This window comes from Agelaius phoeniceus, chromosome 15, assembly GCF_051311805.1.
Source record: "Agelaius phoeniceus isolate bAgePho1 chromosome 15, bAgePho1.hap1, whole genome shotgun sequence".
In the NCBI taxonomy this organism is placed as follows: domain Eukaryota; kingdom Metazoa; phylum Chordata; class Aves; order Passeriformes; family Icteridae; genus Agelaius; species Agelaius phoeniceus.
In genome coordinates this window covers 4,743,496-4,755,667 of record NC_135279.1, presented here as the reverse complement: position 1 = coordinate 4,755,667, position 12,172 = coordinate 4,743,496, and the positions used below count along the sequence as shown (strand labels likewise).

Genomic DNA, 12,172 nt, shown 5'->3' with positions numbered 1-12,172 from the left:
TGCACAGAGATTTATTGATACATTTTTTCAGGCGTGGTCCTGTCCTTTAAAACAAAGCGAGTTCCTAAGATGTAGTTTGTAGTGCCTTCAGCCCGTGGCACCCCCTCAAATTACAGCAGCAGATCTCCAGTGTAAACTGATGTCCAGGCTTCCCCACAAAGCCTAGAGACACCCACAGGAAGCAAGCTCAGCCCCACACTTTCATGGAAAACAGCAGCAGTAGCCTCTGAGGAATTGGAGGGGTCTCTCAAATCCAGGAAAGGCCAGGTAGCAATCTGATTCTGGCATAGCTCATGCTCAGGAAAGGGACATTGCCAGGACCACCACAGAAATACACCTGGACCTTTATCTGGACTCCATCAATCCTTGGGTATCCAGCAGTGTCTTTCAACAAGCAAGACAGCTCCATACAGGGTTTGTATCAGTCACCATAAGGGAGTGTCCCTCTGAAAGCTGTGAGTTTGGATTTCACACTACATCTGAAGAGCTGCATTAGAGCTTTAAACAGGAGTAAAAGCACGACTGAAAACTTGTCCCTGAAAAAAAGCCAGGTGTCAAAAATGCCACAAGGAGGACCTTTCAGATGCGGTGCTGACTCAGTAGAGGATTGGAGCTCTGAGCAAAGGCGCTGCCTTCAGGTTTTGATCCCCAACATGCTCAGTCATCCGAGGCTCTGTATGTTTTCTACATGTGTATGTATTTTGCCACCAGGGCGTTTGTTAAGATGGTAGGTGACGCCTATCAATGGTCCTCCGAGGGGCACAGGGGCTGAACACCCGCACCCAGCGAGCCCAGCAGCAGCAGCAGCAACGAGATGGAGAATCCCAGCCGTGTCCTGCTGTCTCAGGGACCCAAACCCACCAAGCTCCCGAGAGGCCGCTGCAGCCGCCCCCTGCCCTCTCCGCTCCGCGCCCCGGGGGTGCTGCCGGCCTTCCCCTCCCCGCCGGGAGCCGCCGGCGCCGCGCTGCCGCCAGCCCGGAGCCCCGCGGCCCCGAGCGGGGGCAGAGCCGCGGCCCCGCCGCGCATCCCCCGCGCCGCTGGGGGAGGAGCCGCCCGCGCCGCTCCAGCCCCTTCCCGCGGCGGGGCCGGGGCTCCCCCCGCCGCCGCGCCGCGCGGAGGGGCCGGCGGAGCCAGAGCCGCGGAAGTGCACTTGCTGCAGCCATTTCCTGCTCTTTGTGCGGGCGGCGCGCAGCATCCCCCGCCGAGCATCCCGCGGCGCCGGGCAGCGCACCCGCGGAGCGCAGGTGAGCGGGCGGGGGTGGGCGCGGGGCTGCGCGGGGGCTGCGCGGCTCCATCCCCTCCTTCCCTCCTTCCTTCCTTCCTTCCCTCCCTCCCTCCCCGGGGCTGTGCCCGCCGCCGAGCCCCATCTCCGCGGAGCCCCGGGCGGGCGGAGCGGGGCAGGTGCGGGATGTGCGGGATGTGCGGGCCGGGATGTACGGGCCGGGATGTGCGGGATGTACGGGATGTGCGGGCCGGGATGTGCGGGATGTACGGGATGTATCCCACAATGCCCCGAGCTACCTGCGGCGCTCAGCCTGCCCGCAGCCGCCGCACGGCGCCGGGGAAAAAATAGCGCAAATCCGCCTTGTCCTCCCCCCGCCCCGCATCCCCAGCACGGGCGAAGGGGCCGAGCCCCGGGCCCGCGGGAGCTGCAGGCCCCAGCCGGGGTGGCGGCGGCGCTGGAGAACGGGGCGCGGAGAGGATGCTGATGATAGAAGGGCGGCCCCGGCCGGCTCCGGAGCACCCGTGGCGTGGAAATATGGTGTTCCAGGGGGATGAGGGGGATGGAGGCAGCGCCGGCGTCAGAGGCAGCGCTGGGGATGAAGGGCTGGAGCGGCGGCCGCAGGTTCGGGCTGTGCCCGGGTCGCGGGCGGCGGAACCGCTCCCGCCCCGCCGGTGCCGGTGCCGGTGCCGGTGCCGGTGCCGGTGCCGGTGCCGGTGCCGGTGCCCGGGGCCGGCAGAGCTCCTCCTTTGTGCTCAACTTTGCCCCCGATGCCGCTGGAAATGCCCCGTGCCAGCCGCATCCCAGCGGCCCCGGGGGGAGGGAGCGAGGGGATGGATTCCGCAGGAAATTTCCGTGGGTTGGAAGGACCGGGAAGGAACGAGGAGGAGAAGGAGAAGCAGCAGCACACAGTGAACGCTCCCTGCTGTTGGGGAAGGGGGCAGGGTGCAGGGTTTGTGCTGTCAGGGGACGCTGCCAGCAGCAGAGCGTGGCCCCCTTTGCCATCTGCCGCTTCCCACGGGGGGTTCACGCCTGGGGGCTTTGGATCACAAAGGTCTCAGAGAATTAGGCTGAATCCCTGAAGCTCCTGCACCCTCCTGCCCTGAGATACCGAGAGAAAAATCACCCTCGTGTTTTGCCTGATGATGGTAGTCTGGGGTTAGTCACGGAGATGGGGAACTAGCCCAGTGTTCTGGTGTCACAGCCATATAATTCTGTGCTAATTCCCTGCATATAGGAAAATTCTTTTTTCCTTTTCTCTGTACAGTTGATTAATGAGCTATTAATGAAGCCTAAGGAATAGGGGAAAATCTTCCATTTTCTGACCAGGAGTAAAGCAGAATATGCTGAATTCATTTTCACTGTATTCAATTTTGTTAACAAACAGTGATCATCTTTGCATGAGAAATGGGAAGATTGGTTTTGGAAGATCAATAATTGGTCAACTATTAACAATGGTGGCCTGTGTGATTTGGTTTCCCAAGAAGTACTTTAACTGTCAGCAGTGGGTTGTTTATAAACTTGCTCTAAATTTCTCAACTCTATTGGAAATGTAGTTTCATAGACCTGTCTCCTTCCTTGACCTGCTTTCTTTGGCACCAGAAAAAAAATACTATTTAGTTATTCTAAAAGAAATAAATTCCAGGATAATTGTGCTGCTGAGAGACAAGGATGGTGCAAATGCTTGGAACTCAGCCCTAATGGGATAGCAGAAAACATAGAGTGAAAATAGAGAAAACCAGCTTCAGGGGTCGTGCAGTTTGGCTTCCTTTTTTTGATGGAAAGGTAATTTTATGGTTATTAACATTTGTGTCTGTGTAGAGCAGAGGCCCAGCTCTGCCAGCCTCACTCACTCTGCAAAGAACCTCCTGACTGTGGTGGTGGTTGCAATTCCAAGTCCTGTGCATTTTAGGCAGGATTCAAACTAAAGTTTTACACTGTGAAGTTATTTTTTACTAAATATACGTTTGTGGCCAGGATCCTTTATCCTCCTGTTGCTGTCAGGCAGTGGGTACCAGAAACTTGGCTTTTATGAAACTGATACTTGGTTCTGCTGGGTATTTGTTGGGCCAGGAGAGGGCCTGCCCATTGGTTTGGTGCTGTATTTGGAGAAAGAGAGAGAAGCATTTTCACAGGGGTAAAACAAAATTCAGTGACTTTCCCAGGTTATCCAGGGGGGCTGGGAGCCCAGAGCTGGATTCTCAGACAGTCAGAGGGTGACCAGGTTTGTCCTCCTTCTCTACATTGCCACCTCCCCAGCAAAAGTCTTTTACTGCTCACCCCAGGCTCACAGGGCTTGGACTCTGTCTGGGCAATTCCCATTTTTTCTTGCCTCCTTTCCTGCTCTTGGTGCCTACTACAGCACCAGTGTGAGGAGAAGGCAAGCTGAAAATCCTGAACAGCCCATGCCACTTCCCCAGAGCCCTGAGCTGTGCAGCCTGGGAGCTGAGCACGTGTGCATACAACATATTCATTGTGGCCCTGCTTTTAAAAGTCTTTATTTCCCCAAGCTGCTTGAACAGTAAAGTCACCTTTGTGCTTCTCCCTGCAAAGAGGGTGATACTGCACCAGTACTTCTGGGCAAGAATTTTGGTGGGGAAGGCAGGACATGCCCTGCAAGTTCAGACATCTGGGCTGTCCATCCTCTCTCCTCAGAGCCTTCCTGTGCTGCCTGTGAACCTGGTCCCCAGGCTCTGCCACAAGAGCCCTGTGTCAGCAACTCCTCCTTCCCATCCCTGCCTGGCTGGCTCCCTGCAGCTCCCCCAGGTCCTCTGGGAGATCATTTGGCTTTGGGAGGTGTGTGAGATGGCCAGAGGGTTTGCAGCTGAGCTGTGGGAAGGGGATGGGGAAGTTTCTGCAGCAAATGAGCAGAAAGAGTGGGCAGCACTGCACCCATTAGCACCACTGCTCACGAGCAGGAGGGATAAACAGCCCAGTGCAGCATCCCTGCCTCAGGTTTCACTGGGGTGGGGTTGGTTTCTGCCAGGCTCGCCTTCAGTTTTGCCAAAACACGTACGACAGGAGGAACTTTGGTTTCTCTGACCAGAGCTGGGATCTGGAGGTGGCTCCTGGCAGCCTGTGAGGCCAGAGAGGCAGGATGTGCTTCAGGAAAGCCTCACCCCACTGTGCCTGGGCTAGGACAGAGAAAAGCCCCGTTCCTGGGCCCTGCTGTGCTGCTCAGGTGGAGCCCAGCCCCATGGCCTGTGTGCCCAAGCACTGTCACCATGGGCTGAGTGTCCTCTTCCCATCACAGCCACCCCAAAGCCCAGGTGGTGGATGGCACTTAAGGGTTTCTGATGAGTGTCCCCAAGGATTCCTGAACTCCCTGAGCTGCAGCTGCTGCCAGATGACCTCCAGCTGCCCCCCTTGTCTCTGGGCAGAGGGATGGAGCTGGATGTACAGGACAGCCCCAGATGTCTGGGTTAGAACCTCCTCTGCAGGAGGGTGAGGGAGGCAGCACAGGTCTGGGGGAGTGGGGCTTCACTGCCATCCTCTCTGGGTGATCTGGGGTGCTGAATGACCCAGCTGGCCCTGGACCAGTGGCCCCTCTGTCACATACTCTGTCTGTGAGTGCTAGGGACACCAGGGGAAGTCCTGGCTGACCACACTGTTCCCTGTAGCTGCTGTTGGGTTCTTGGTTGGTCTTAAGAAAGGGTGGATTGGAAGCTGGAAGTCCCCATAAAAACTCATGTATTAAACCCTCAAAGTCTGTAGCTTTTCCAGCTGCATCTGGGTCCTTGCACTGCTCAGCCATGGCAAAGCATGGGGTGGGCTGGTGGCTCATTGCACCCCTCACTTGCAATGTCTTGATGCATTCTTTTCTGTCCATGTGTTTCTGCACCCTTCCTCTCTGCCTGTTTGAGTGCAACGTTTTTAGGGTAGGGGCTGGCTCAGCCTCCCAGGTGTGGGCACTGCCTGGCACAGCAGGACCCTGATGCTGGATTTGGTCCTCTTTCTCCTGGGGTGGCCCAAACAGCAGCAATAATTTTGTCCCTTGAGTTGCTGAGCTCTTTGGGTGTTACAGGGTTGTTGTGGGAATGCCTTTGGTTACAGCAAACAGACAACACCTTGCACAAATGGCCTTAGAACTGGACTTAGAGAAAAATGGGGAATGAGCCCAAATAAACAGCCACAAAGCCTATGAAAAGGAAAGTTTTGCCTTCTCAAGCCTGAAGTGTGCAATGAAGCAGGAGTGAGTAGCCAGGAGTGTTGTTCTGGGATGCCAGTGGTGATCCTGAGGAGCTGGAGGATGTGGGGGAGCGTGGTGGGCAGTTCTGTGTCCATCTGGGTCCATCTGGGGCTGGGCAGGCTGAGCTCCCCCCAGGCAGAGCAGCCCAGGGAGCCCCAGGCAGGCAGGGAGGAAGCTGCAGAAATCTAATGTCTGGCTTTGACAGTTGCTACACTTTGTAACAGGAAACCATTTTACCAGACAGGGGTGAAGAAGGAAACAGAAATTTGAGTGTGGAGGGGGAAAAGCTGCTTGAGATTTTGGGTATTTTCCAGGCACTCATTTAATGCTGCTTCAGCTGCAGGTACAACCAAACCTGTTTCTCAGCTGCCTGGTGCCTTGGGGAGGCATCTGTGGAGCAGGAATGAGTTTTGCCAGGCTCACAGGTATTCCTGCAGCCCACGATGATGAGGCACAGCTGCAGACTCCCTCCCTCTTATGACCCACCGTGAAGCCACCCCAGGAGTGCACCCTGTGCCTCCCCCTTAGGTGTGGCCCTTGCTGGGTGCCTGTCCATGGATGTCCCAAAGCCATTATCCTTCCCAGGGCTAGAAATAAAAAGCAAACTTCTTTTCTTGGAAGCGGTGGTGACCAAAGGAGCTGCTGTGGTTCTGCTGTATTTGGTGCTTGTGCAGACACTGCCAGAGCCTTGTGTCCTGCCTGCTACCCTGTCTGGCAAAAAAAAAGTTGCAAAAGCTTAGAGAAAAGCCAAAGAGATGATTAAAGGATTTGAAAACATGCTCTGTAATGAGGCAGGCAAAGAGCTTAGCTGGCTTGCAGGGTGTTATATTGAAATGTGTGAGTATCTCGTTGGGAACTTTGATTTAGGGAGCTCTACTGTCCTGCAGATCAGAGCAATGAAACTCAAAGGCTCACATTTCAAACTAGACAGGCTCTGGGTGAGGCAAGAAGCACTGGAGGGGGTGTGATTTTCTGATGGAATCAGGTGTCAATATTTAAATTCTCTCTCTCTCCAAATGTCTAAGTGTAGCAGGGTGTTTTTCTGGGAGACACAGGCTCTAGGTCAGCCACAGCTACTGCACAGGATTAGGCATTAACTGGGGAAGCCCTGTGGCTGTGATTACACAAGGGCTCAGCCTGGGTGACAGCCCCATCCCCCCGTGCCTGGGCATTCACAGCCAAGGTGAGTGCCAGGGGAGCCAGGGACACACAGGTTTGTTCTGTGCTTCCCACTGGGTGCCTGCCTGGGCTGAGCACCAGGGAACTTTCAGAAATGTTTCCCTTTGATTTTGTTTTGTGTATTTATTTTCATTTTTGCAACTGGAGCTCTTGGCAGCTCCAGGGCAGGCTGGGACTGGGCAGGGGATGCCATGTCAGTGGTAGAAGTAGGGAAATTTAACAGCAACTTCTTTTTTTGCTGCTTGCAGTGCCATGGCTTTGCCTGCACAGCACTCAAGCCTTTCCAGTTCACCCCTGGGGTTTAATGCAGTTGGTTGTTTACAGTTTCCAGGGCTGTTCATGTGTGTGAGGAAAGCATGTGAGTGTCAGCATCCGTCATACTTCTCTAATCAAGCTGCTTCAGGAGATATTCTTGATAGCACCGCTTTGCATTTTGGGGCACACGCTTTCACCCGGGGCTGCTGAAGCTGCACTGCAGCACCCAGCTGTGCTGCCTGAGAGAGTTTTGCATAGAGTTAACAGAGAAGTGCCTGGGTGGGTAGTTGCTTTTCTTTCATTCTGCATTCCTGCTCTGCTGTTGAATCGCAGGAGAGAGATGACACAGACATGTGGCAAAATGCACAAGAGAAGGGAAAACAAATTGGGATTTTGTCCCCTGCAATGCCAGCAAGCTGTGCTCTGGTTTTGTCCTTTCCCACTCAGTGTCCTGCCTGCTGGCTGGTTTTCTTGTCTGCCTATCACCCTCTCTTTTGCTTTGGATGTAGCAGGGGAGCTGAATATCTGCAGCCATGACGACTCACGTCACGCTCGAGGATGCCTTGTCCAACGTGGACTTGCTGGAGGAGCTGCCCCTGCCAGACCAGCAGCCATGCATCGAGCCCCCTCCCTCCTCCATCATGTACCAGGTACCCCCGAGGCTCAGGGGAGGGAGGGAGGGTTGTTCCAGTGGCTCGTGCAAAGCACGGGGCCACACAGCACTGTGAGAACCAGCTGGAAACATCCGGGGTTCAGCGTATTGAGGGAAACACTCAGAGCAGATCTAGCCACAAATCTGTTCCCAAGGACTTTAAAGAGAAAGCACCAGAGTTTGGTGAAAGGCACTTTTAAGGCCAAGTGAAAATGAGGACCAGAGTGCATGAATGGGTGGGAAGCAGGAGATAAGATTTGTGATAACAGCAGAAAGTTCTCAGCAATGTTTATTTGTGCACATATTTCTGTGCTTCCTTTCCACGATCGTGCGTGCATCGAACTGAGCGGGGCAGGCTCAAAGTCCTGCCTGACTTTGGCTGGCCTGTGCCTCCAGCACAGCTGGAGCTGCTGGCATGCAAGGGAGGGCAGCTGCTAGAACCACTTCTGTGCTCTGAACAGCTCAGCTTTAGCTGCAGCTGCACTCACCAAGCAAGGCCTGGCCGGGGCCCAGGGCACGGCTCCCACAGTGGGATGCCTCTGCTGCTTGGCCACCACACCCTGCCCTGTGGCACACACCCAGGGCTAAATATAATAGGGGGTTCCTTTCTCCATCCTGCCACTCCTGAGCTGCTGGCTCAGCCCTGGCAGTGCATAAATACACCAGCACTGGGATTGCTGTGCCTTGTGTGCAGGGCTCTGGAACTACAGCAGCGCAGACCCTGGGCTCATTCCACAGCTTTGGTGTCTCTATGGGTTATCAGACCCAAAGGTCATTCAGGGATGTTCAAATTTCAGCTCTCCCTGAAAAATCTTGATGTAATTATTTGCTTATCTCTTCTTTCAATAAATTTTTAGCCTTTGCTGGTTTGTGCCTCATGAGGGGCTCAGGGTTCAGCCTTATGGCACAGCCTCCTTTCAGGCCTATGAATGTGTGCACACAGCTGGGCCTAAAAACCTCTAAGCTGAATCTGGAGATGTTGGCCAAGCCTGTTTCCTCATCATACTCAGTTTGTGTGTACCCCTTCCCCCTGCTAGCCAGAAATGCTCATGCAATCTCAGCTTTTGTTGTCACATTGGTCACATGTGATGTCCTGGAGGCACTAAGAAGAGTGGCCCTGTGGCCACAGGTCCATGCTCCCAGCTTTCCTACTCAGGAAATCAGTTACTGAGGTGGGTGTGATTGCTGCAGTGCTGCTGCCATCACAAGGAGCAGCTCTGGGTGCCTGGGGCCTCTGTGTGCCCTGCCCTGCAGCAGGTACCATCAGCCAGCCTTGGCAGGGGAATCACCAAGCACAGAGCATGTGAAGGGCACTCCAAAGAGCCAGGGGAGCTGATGTTCCATCCCTAACCTGCCTCTGCAGTTTCTTGCTCCCCTGTCCCAGCCCAAAACTGTATCACAGAGCAAATGTTTGTCCCAACAACTGTTTGTGCTTGCAAGAGCAACAGTAGCACTGATAATAGCACCTGGATGAGGGCTGACTTTCATATTTATGTTTTCCAGACAGCTCATTCCCTGCCCTTTCTCTGTGTTTATCCCTTGGCCTTCCTGCTGACAGGATGTGGTCTTCCCCTAGCAGCCAGGGCACAAACAGAAATTAATAAGGCTGCATCTGTCTTTGAGTTACCCAGCTAAAATCCCTAGAATAATTGCTCTAGCTTTTCTCTCTGCTGTGGCTGCAGTAAAGTTGGGCTTAATTCTACAAGGATTGTAAATGTCAGTCTTGACTGCCACATTTCCACACATATTCCCTGCAGGACAACCATGTGTGATTCCAAAGCATCTCAGGGTGTGTGTATGTATGAAACTCCTTCAGACCTAGAGGTGCAGCACCTCAAATAGTTCACAAGCTCCTCCCATGCCCCAAGAGCCCTACTAATTCTGCTTTTTGCCAGCACATCCCATGTTAGGCTGTACCAGGTGAGCAAACAACCAGCTGTGTTTGATGCCCATCTCTCTGTTTTGCCCACAGGCTAATTTTGACACAAACTTTGAAGACAGGAACGCCTTTGTGACAGGCATTGCCAGGTACATCGAGCAGGCCACAGTGCACTCCAGCATGGTGAGTCCCCCAGCTGTGTCCCCAGGCTCCTGAGCCCCCAGTGCCTGCCCTGTCCCACCTGCACCCCTCTGTCTTTCAGAATGAGATGCTGGAGGAAGGCCACGAGTACGCCGTGATGCTCTACACATGGAGGAGCTGCTCCCGAGCCATCCCTCAGGTAGCCCAGCCCTTCCCAGGCAGGGCTGCTCCCAGAGCACCTCTTGGCTTTTGTCTTGGGTGTGGGCTAGTTTGGAATTGAGACAGAAGAACAGGAAAAGCAAAGCAAACTAAAGCAGAGGATGCTGAGACCCAGCCATGAGGAGGTTCCTGCTGTTGATTGGTATTTTATATTTGCTGCTGTGCTGCTGTTGCCTCCCCTGGCTACTCCAGCAGAAGGCTAAGCTGATGGCAAGACAGCACTACAAATCATCTGGTGTAGTGTCCTCCCTGTGACATTTGTGCCTCTCTGAGCAGCTTGTTGGTCCCTGCCCCTTCCCCCTGTGCTGCCCTCAGGGCTGCTGTCAGTGCTGTGTGTGATGGAGGAGCAGAGGATGCCATGGCAGAGGGTTCAGTTACACCTTGACCAGGTTTCACCTTGCTGTGACCCCTGTGCTTTGCCTTGGGGCACATGGATGTGGGCAGAGGGGTCTGTGCTCAGCCCCCCAATCTCCCTGCTTGGTCAGGTGCAGCTCCCTGCTGCATCAGAGTCTGTGGCTCCAGAGGTGAAGAACAGGGCCTGCACCTGAGTGTGCACCACTCCTCCCACCCCACTGCACCCTCATGGCCATTGATGCACGGTGGGATGCTCAGGGCTGTCCTGGGCAAGGCCAGGAGCTGGGCTTTGGTGGTGCCTGTGAGTCCCTTCCAGCTCAGAATATTCTGGGATTCTGTGGAACAGCAGGGCAGGGACATTGGATTGCCCACTGCAGGGAGGGCAAGGCTCCTTTGGCACCATTTCCCCGTGCCAGGCTGGCTGATGTGTCCCCCCATGCCCTGAGCATCAGGTGCTGGGTTCCTGAACGTGCAGCAGAGCTCTCAGCCCCATCAGAGCCTCCTGGGAGCAACAGCTGCAAACAAAACCAGAGCAGGGCTGCAGGGTGCTCTGGGCAGCTGCTCTTTTCCCTGTGCATTTGGTAATGACTCCAAGTAACTGTTTTGGAAGTGAGATGGATGACAACTGAGTAAGTCCTTAAATTTAGCTTCCCAGGAGCCCAGTGACAGTGACTCAGTTCATTGCTGTCAGCCACAGACAAGCCCAGTGATTTTTAATGGATCCTCAACAGAACCAGAATAATCCCAGGGAGGCTCTGCAGAGCTGTAACCTGGTGCCTTGTGTGTCTTGCAACACAAATCTCAGATAAGTTCATGCTACAATATTGTACAGCAGGTCCAGACTCCATGCTTGTGTTCCATGCCAGACAAATCAGGAGACTTTTATCCCCCAGAATCAGGATTTTAGAATTTAGAATGCACAGAGAGAATTTCAGATCTGAAATAGCCCCTTTTGCTTTCACCTGTTGTATTGAGAACCAGCTCCTTCTCAGGTCCCTCTGTCTTTGGGTGGGGACAGGACTCCAGGTGAAGCAAGGAGAAGGTGGTGCCACAGTGACCCACAGCTGGCTTAGAAGCTGATGCTGACACAGATGGTTTTCTTTGCAATGCAGGTGAAATGTAATGAACAGCCAAACCGAGTGGAGATTTATGAGAAAACAGTGGAAGTCCTGGAGCCAGAAGTCACCAAGCTTATGAAGTTCATGTATTTTCAGGTAAGTGATCAAGGAGAGAGGTAAAAATAGTATATTTACTTTGGTGTTAACATCCCAAGCAGGGCTGTGCTATCCTTGCCTGACAGCCCCCAGTAGGTCTCTCCCTTGCAGCCACCTGAGCAGAAACCTGCAACCTGTTGAAGGGAAATCTGTGTGTCCCTTGCTCAGCCCTAAAATATTCTGTACAGGTTGGGAAACAGCACACCTCAGCCCTTCAAGTTCATGGAGAACCAGAGTCCCCCCTGTTTGGAGCTCAGGGTGTCACAGGCTCCTGTTTTTGGGATGTTGGCTGATGTGAAAAGCTGATTGTCCATTGCCATGTGACAGTCACAGCTGCTGTGGGCTCCCCATCACCACCTGCATTATAACCAGCTGCAGCTGAGTTTCACAATAATTTTTAGGTTTTATATCCTGTAAGGCCTTTATGTCCCACCTAAGAAATGCAGCCTGATTTTGCAGAACACCCCACACTTGGGGCTGGAGAGCTCGAGCCCCTTTCTCCCCTCACTGAGCGTGTTTGTCAGCAGTGATTTGTAACAATGCTTCATTGCATGGGAACAGCAGAGAGGAACCTCAGACCCTCCATCCCCTGCCAAAAAAAGCTTTATTTAAAGGAGCTGGTGGGGTGGAGGGGGTTCCCCTGGCGGTGCATGACCCTGGGCCCCTGCCCTGCAGCGCAAGGCCATCGAGCGCTTCTGCAGCGAGGTGAAGCGCCTGTGCCACGCAGAGAGGAGGAAGGACTTTGTGTCTGAGGCCTATCTCCTCACTCTGGGCAAGTTCATCAACATGTTTGCTGTCCTGGATGAGCTGAAGAACATGAAGTGCAGTGTGAAAAATGATCATTCTGCTTACAAAAGGTGAGAGGGGA

General features: G+C 54.1%; 1 protein-coding gene across 4 annotated transcripts in view; it reads left to right on the top strand.

The window, feature by feature from the left end:
* The first annotated feature begins 1,030 nt into the window (after positions 1 to 1,030).
* The window catches only part of CYFIP2 (cytoplasmic FMR1 interacting protein 2), a 50,013-nt gene continuing 38,871 nt past the window's right edge, over positions 1,031 to 12,172 (top strand). For 2 of the 4 annotated variants that reach the window (XM_077186554.1, XM_077186556.1), the window contains exons 1-6: positions 1,031 to 1,244; positions 7,355 to 7,495; positions 9,470 to 9,559; positions 9,639 to 9,716; positions 11,203 to 11,304; positions 11,980 to 12,161. In XM_077186554.1, the coding sequence (XP_077042669.1) occupies positions 7,379 to 7,495; positions 9,470 to 9,559; positions 9,639 to 9,716; positions 11,203 to 11,304; positions 11,980 to 12,161 (569 nt within the window). In that variant the 5' untranslated portion in view covers positions 1,031 to 1,244; positions 7,355 to 7,378. The remainder of the gene's footprint in view (positions 1,245 to 7,354; positions 7,496 to 9,469; positions 9,560 to 9,638; positions 9,717 to 11,202; positions 11,305 to 11,979; positions 12,162 to 12,172) is intronic. The other 2 variants (XM_077186553.1, XM_054642616.2) reach the window with 2 other exon arrangements.